Here is a 7,169-nt window from a genome sequence, read left to right on the forward strand (position 1 = left end):
CCCAGCCTGACCTAAACAGAGCAACTGCTGATCCCATGCTGGGCTCATGGTGAAATCACAGCCCAGTCACATTGCTCTGAAGAAATATCTCCAGGGCAGGAATCCTGTTTCTTAACAAACTTAGCTGCAGTCATTATTTCTCCAGCAGGCACAGATACCCTGTGATCAACTACTTAATTAGAGATGGTCTGAACACAAAAAAATATGTCAGATGTAAACTGCATCAAGTCTGTCTGTGGCTGGGCCTGTGGTTTGACTTCAGAAATATTCATTTGCTGATGAACGATGATTTCGAAGAAGGATTTTCTTTTCTCACATCAGCTCTATCCCTCAAGGGTGAAACACAGTTTTTTGTCAACCGAAACATTTTCTATCCTCAAAGTAGGTGACGCACCTTAGGATAAGGACTGCACTCACACTCAATGCAACACTGCAAATCTCCATAAGAACATGAAAATCTGAGTTAGAGGACCACGCTAAGTCTTACCTTCTTGAGCTTCCCACTCTTGGTGCCCACAAAAGCCAGGGAGTGGTTCTTGTAGACATAGGCAATCACAGATGTCATTCTGTCTCCATCCTCGGTGAAAATGGGGAGCCCTCGCACCATGGATGATACTCCCAAGGGGGCATTCATATCCAGGCCACAGAAATTGTCATCAATTGTTAACAGCTATAAACAAAAAGAAAGAGAGTGTTAAAAAATGAAGCTACTCATTCTTTAGCCATTTGGGAAGTATCCATCCAAGCAGGGACACCATTGCATAACATGCCTATAATTTATGCAGGCTGATAAATCAATGACAAAGGCAGGACTGGAGAAATACAGAGGTGGAAAAAATTTGTCGAAAGTTGTATGATGAGTTACAGACAGAAGGAGAACTGGAATCTTGCTTCTCTTGAATGACAGCCCAGCAGGATACATTATGTTAAGCCTTTTTCCTACTGCTTTACCAGTCAGTTTTACCAGTCAAGACTTAGCAATCAAAGACAAAGTCTGCTAAAAATGTCTTAAACATATCCAGTTCTGTCAAAAAAAAAGTATGCACATCATTCCCATGAGATCCAGAATAAGAACCACCGAGCTAAATCTGCACTGGCAAATAAAATAGACCCTGGCCTGCCCTCTGGCCCCGAGACCCAATAGTAACATCTATGAAACCTAAATAACCACTCCCCTACCACCTCCAAACCCTGTAGCATCACCCACGCTACATCTCGGAAATTATAATCCCCCAAGGCATGTCCAGGCATTGTCTGGGAGAGAGCTGGTCAGCCCAGGCCAAATCTGCAGCAGGGACCATGCTAAGGATTAAACAACATAGACGGTGACTGCACACACTCCCCATTCCTGGGGTTAGTTTAATCATACAGTCCTGGGCCCTTCTCTTGCACTGTTTGGCCTGGGCACTTCATCCTCCTGGGTCTCCATTTCTTCCCCATGAAATGAAGATTATCCACATTTATCCATCTTACTGGGGTACTGTAACTCACTGAAGTTCTTTGGAGAGAAGGGAAGGTTTCACAGCTATTATGGGAGCTTTCCAGCATTTCTTGGAGATACCCATGAACTCCTAACAACCAGAGAAAAGGCCCTGTTCATCAATGCTGCTGCCTAGGCTCTAACACCTATTGCATTTGAACTCAACAGGCTTGTCATCAGACAGATGCTCCACTGGGATCCTTGCGTATGAATGCATGTAGTGTCTAGTCATCTCTGAGGGTGTTTCTCTGGGCTTCAGGGAGCTACAGAATCATAGAATCATAGAATAGTTTGGGTTGGAAGGGACCTCTAAAGTTCATCTAGTCCAACCCCCCTGCCGTGGGCAGGGACATCTTCGACTAGATCAGGTTGCTCAGAGCCCCGTCCAACCTGACCTGGAATGTTTCCAGGGATGGGGCATCCACCACCTCTCTGGGCAACCTGTGCCAGTGCTTCACCACCCTCAGCATAAAACATTTTTTCCTTATCTCTAGTCTAAATCTACCCCCCTTTAGTTTAAAGCCATTCCCCCTTGTCCTGTCACAACAGGCCCTGCTAAAAAGTCTGCCACCATCTTTTTTATAAGCCTCCTTTAGAAGTGCAGCAGCAGAACAATACCGACAACTCTTCTACCTTAAGGCACCATCTTGACAGTAGGTGAGGCTAATACAGGTTGCCAATATGAAGATCTCCACAGAACAAGTCAAATAAAGATGAAGCTCCAAATATCACAGTACACAATTGCCAAAGCAGTTAGACTTTATTAACTTCACTGGGACCACTCACAGATTTGAAGTTAAGCATCCGCTTAAAATATTTTGCTGGACTAAGGCCTAGAAAGGCAATAATTAATTGTACAGGAAGGTTGCCTAGTTTTCACATATCAGTAATAAAAGACCATGACAATTTTCTTTGTCTGAGCTCACATCTTCCAGGAAGCATGGCTAGAATACGTGCTGCTCCTTGCTTGAGTTCACGAGCAGTAAAAGCCTGATGGTTGATTCATTTTATCCTCACCCAGCAATTACAGGGAATAATTACAGGTGGTTTTACTGAATGGAAGAATAATGTGTCCTAAATGTATTCATAAACACATAAAACCTATGAGGAATTCAAACAACTATTAGTAAGGAACAGCTAGCCTGAGCTCTGGCCTGCAAGAGTCATTAGTGTTTGTGGACTGCCCTTTCAGAGCTAACACACCAGCTCAAAGAGCAATTACAGATCAGATCAACAGCCTCCATGAGCAGCAGACAGGATGTTGCTAGTCTACAATGCCAGCAGAAAGTGTAAGATAAATCTGCATCCCAGATCCAAAGGCCAAATTCATCTGAGGTCTAGTACCACCAAGCTGATGACCACACCTCAGAGAGGCAAGACACCCCCGCTGGCAGCATGACTTGTGAAAACTGAGTGCTTCTGTGGATAAGGAGAACATGTACAGCTTCATTACATAGGTCAGGATGGGAAAACTGCAGCTTGATTACTCAGGGAGCACAAGCATGTTTGAAGCAGCGACTCTACCCAGATCTTTCTGCGAGACATGAGACACTGACTGTCAGAGATGAGCTAATGAGAGGAGCAGTGTGTTGGTCTGATGCAGTGTGACAAGCCTTCTGTTCACCAATTCACTACCCGACACATCACCTGGCGTGGAATCCATCTCACCTAGCTTCAGCCATGTGAAATCTTAGTAAGTAGCCTACAGTGGTCACCTAAACTACCTCCATAATCAATGGAGGAAAGGAGGTATGTCAGAGAACAAGCCAACCAATCACCCTTGTAATGCACTGGATCACCTTCTGATAGAACCAATTGATTGCAAAAGGACTCCAGAGGATTCACTTAGCCTAAGCATCTAACACTAAAATGTATCATCCTTTGAACAGGAGGCTGGACTATACGATCTCTTGAGGTCCCTTCCAACGCAAATCATCCTATGGATGCAGGAACTGAGAGGAATCCAGGTCTTGAAGTCAGGCCCACTCTCATGGGAAACTCTTAAGCTCTCAAATTAACATGATCTGTGTTTCAAGGCTATAATAAAACTGGGTATGTGTCTCACTCAAACCGATGGCCTAACAGGCTGAGAGAAAAATTGTTTCAGACTGAAAGCACGGAATTCGCAAACCATCTACAAACGGCAGAAAGAGGGGCAAGGGAGGAAAGTCCTGTTTTGTCATGGGTTTAAAGGAAAACAAGAAACGGGAAACAGCTTTTTTCACCACCAAGAGGATGAAAAAAACTCAATAGGGCCAGCAGACTTCTTACCAGTGGATGAAACTCCATCTCAAACAACAAGAAATTACACTGACAAGCAGTGAAACGAGAGCAATCAAGCAGAGCTGACACAGTCCAAGGCATCCTCCTTGCTGTAGCACAGCCTCCCACACGCTCCCCTCCCTGCAGCACAGCCAAAACCAACTACTCCAGCTGAAGCACTTGGAGACCAGAAAGGACCCATGCAATAGAATCATAGAATCATAGAATAGTTTGGGTGGGAAGGGACCTCTAAAGGTCATCTAGTCCAACCCCCCTGCTGTGGGCAGGGACATCTTCAACTAAATCAGGTTGCTCAGAACCCCGTCCAACCTGACCTTGAATGTTTCCAGGGATGGGGCATCCACCACCTCTCTGCCTTTCTGCATGACCTAGGACCTTGAATGTCAGGCAGGAGCTGCCTGTGCTGTTTTGCAGGGAGATATAAGCTACTTTTGTTTGCTCTCCAACCAGGTCTGAGTCTGCACGGCTGTGAGGATACACCTCTGAGCCCTCTGTAACCCACTTTATCAACAGCCAGGATGTGTTAGCTAGAGCATATGATTGCTGTAGATGTGTATCAGAGCTCACATAGCCATAGCAAAACCCTAAGAGAATATAAACCCAGAGATCCCAGCATCAAGCACAACAACCTGTGGCTGATCTGCAGCACATCTCCAACCTGTTGAGACTTTATTAATCCAATTGCCACAGGTTAGTTCCTCCCCCATCAGATTGAGCCCAGCTCCAGCTGAACTCAGACCTACTCTTAATGGGGCTGATGTCATGGTTTTCCCCCATACAGATGCAAAACTAAATTTAAGACCACTTATTTCATCTTATTTCCCTGAGATTGTATACAGAAGGACACATCCTTATAAGAAGGACTTATAAGAAAGATGGGGACAAACTTTTTAGCAGGGCCTGTAGTGATAGGACAAGGGGGAATGGTTTTAAACTAAAAGAAGGTAGATTCAGACTAGATAGAAGGAAGAATTTTTTTATGCTGAGGGTGGTGAAACACTGGCCCAGGTTGCCCAGAGAGGTGGTGGATGCCCCATCCCTGGAAACATTCCAGGTCAGGTTGGACGGGGCTCTGAGCAACCTGCTCTAGTCGAAGATGTCCCTGCCCACGGCAGGGGGGTTGGGCTAGATGACCTTTAGAGGTCCCTTCCAACCCAAACCATTCTATGATCCAAGCACCAAGGTGAGGTTGAAGAGTGAAATCATCACTGTCTCTTACATGACACAGTTCAGATGAGATCTAGGACCATCACGGCACACCCTAGCCTCTGAGACACTCAAAGTGGTGTGTGAGGGCAGATAAGGCCGTGATGTTCACTCACATGCTGTTGCACGGGTGCCAGAGAAGCAATTGCAGAGTTGTGGTTTGCGATGTGGACAACCGTCCCCCAAGAATAAGAGCAAGGCCAGCAAGCCACACACCACATGAAAACTATTTTCATTTAACACATTTGGGTTATTTCCTCTGGGGATTATCTGCAAAAAAATGCCAGCAAGCAAAACCCTACAAATAAACATCACCCGGCTTCTGTGCAGCTGTGGCTCTCAGCTGCACACATGCCTTTGTAAAGACAGAAATACAGTCATCTTCTTCAGCAAAGAGAAACACGTAAGGAAGTTTGGATTTATGATGAAAGGGTCAGGAGCTGCAAGCACAGGTTTATTTTCAATTCCAGACACTCCTAGCAGCAATATAAAGTAGCCACGTTAAACTCTCTGGAGCTTCTCTGCTTGGCAATTTCACGTTAACGACTTTCCAGAATGAAAGCGGAGGTGAGGACATGAATTCACTCTGCTTGCAACACTGCTGCTGCACCAGCTGGGATATCAGAGAGGGGCAAAGGGAAGATCTAAAGAGGCAGGGATAGGATCAGCAATTCTTGCATCCTGAGCAGTTAAAATCTAACGCAGAAATTCACGGCAGTCTGTAGGTAACTCAGAAGGGAAGGGGGACCTTGCGGTCGAGATGCTGGACTGGAGTCAATCAGTTCATCAATCCACACCAGATTCCCACCTGCAAAAGAGGGAATATTACTCACCACCCCTCTGCCCCAGGGAAGCTGCTAAACACAGGTTTATAAGGTGCTCTACATATCCAAAATATCTTCATATGAGAATGATTGGCAGCTCCCAGGGCATAAATGCCCTCCCGAGTCCCACCAGCTGCCTCTCCATCTTGGGCTGATATGCAGGGGGGAGCCAGCTGGTGAGAGGCGGCGGTCTGCTCCTGCCGCCGCTCCCTGCGCCGCCCCCTGCGTCGGCAACCAGAGGGTTCATCTGCAGCCGTGACACCGTGGCCAAGTGTCACATTCACCAGTGAAATAGGAAGGATGTGCAAAAGAATGGGCCTGATTTACAGGTGGATTCTGGCAGGCACTTGCCTTCTCCAGGATTAAGCCTATCAAATAAATAATTAACACATCCAAGCCCCCCTGGAGAGGATGGTTTTACAAGGCTGGTGCTGGCTCAGTTCCCTAGGGATTCGCTGAGCCCCAAAAACCCCCAAACTCAGCAGAAGGGTTAGAGCTCCAATTACAACACCTCCTTCCCCATCCTCATCTGATTGCCCAGCAGAAGCCAGCACTTTGGCACTGCACAAATGGTTGAAGTACCAGATATTAGGGGGCCAGTGCAAACAGTGCTCATAATAAACTGCAATTGTCCCTTAAACATCTGTTTTAGCTATTTGCCTCTGAAACAGCCCCTGATCATCAAATACAGCCTAATCCATATTTCGGGAAAAGCTTCGATAAAGGATTAGCCATCCCTCGTTCCTCCTTGCTTTCACTCTGGCGAAATCTTCCTGCCCAATCAAAGCACCAGGGCCTTTTTCCAGATATCTCAGCAGGCTCCAAAGCAATTCCACAGACTCACTGGGGATAGAGGCTGTCCCAACGGCCAAGTCTCGCCTTTGATTTACAGCTAATACCTAACAGCCCTGTCTTCATACGGTGGCAGGTACTTGGCTTCTCACTCTTGTTATCTCAGGCTTGGCTACGCCAGACGATGGAGGGAACGCATACATTACGGCTGTCTGTGCTGCCAGCAGGGCCAGGGAGCCAACAGCAACAAGAAATCAACAGTACTATGCATTTAAGTCTTTGCAAGGAGATATCCAAGGTCTTTTCCATCACCTGACTGCAAGATCTTCCTTCCTTCCTGACTGCAAGGACTGAGTGAGGGTGAGGGTGGGCATGTATCATAGAATCATAGAATCATAGAATCATTAAGGTTGGAAGAGACCTCTAAGATCATCGAGTCCAACCGTCAACCCAACACCACCATGCCCACTAAACCATGTCCCTCAGCGCCTCATCTACCCGTCTTTTAAATACTTCCAGGGATGGTGACTCAACCCCTTCCCTGGGCAGCCTGTTCCAATGTTTAACCACTCTTTCAGTAAAGA

At 46.4% G+C, this 7,169-nt stretch overlaps 1 protein-coding gene across 1 annotated transcript in view; it reads right to left on the minus strand.

Moving 5' to 3' along the window:
• Positions 1 to 7,169, minus strand: part of PLXNA4 (plexin A4) — a 442,850-nt gene that overhangs the window by 419,537 nt on the left and 16,144 nt on the right. Inside the window, exon 2 of the mRNA XM_009328687.1 lies at positions 488 to 670. Coding sequence (XP_009326962.1) covers positions 488 to 670 — 183 coding nt within the window. The remainder of the gene's footprint in view (positions 1 to 487; positions 671 to 7,169) is intronic.

Source organism: Pygoscelis adeliae, unplaced genomic scaffold, assembly GCF_000699105.1.
Source record: "Pygoscelis adeliae isolate BGI_AS28 unplaced genomic scaffold, ASM69910v1 Scaffold207, whole genome shotgun sequence".
Classification (NCBI taxonomy): domain Eukaryota; kingdom Metazoa; phylum Chordata; class Aves; order Sphenisciformes; family Spheniscidae; genus Pygoscelis; species Pygoscelis adeliae.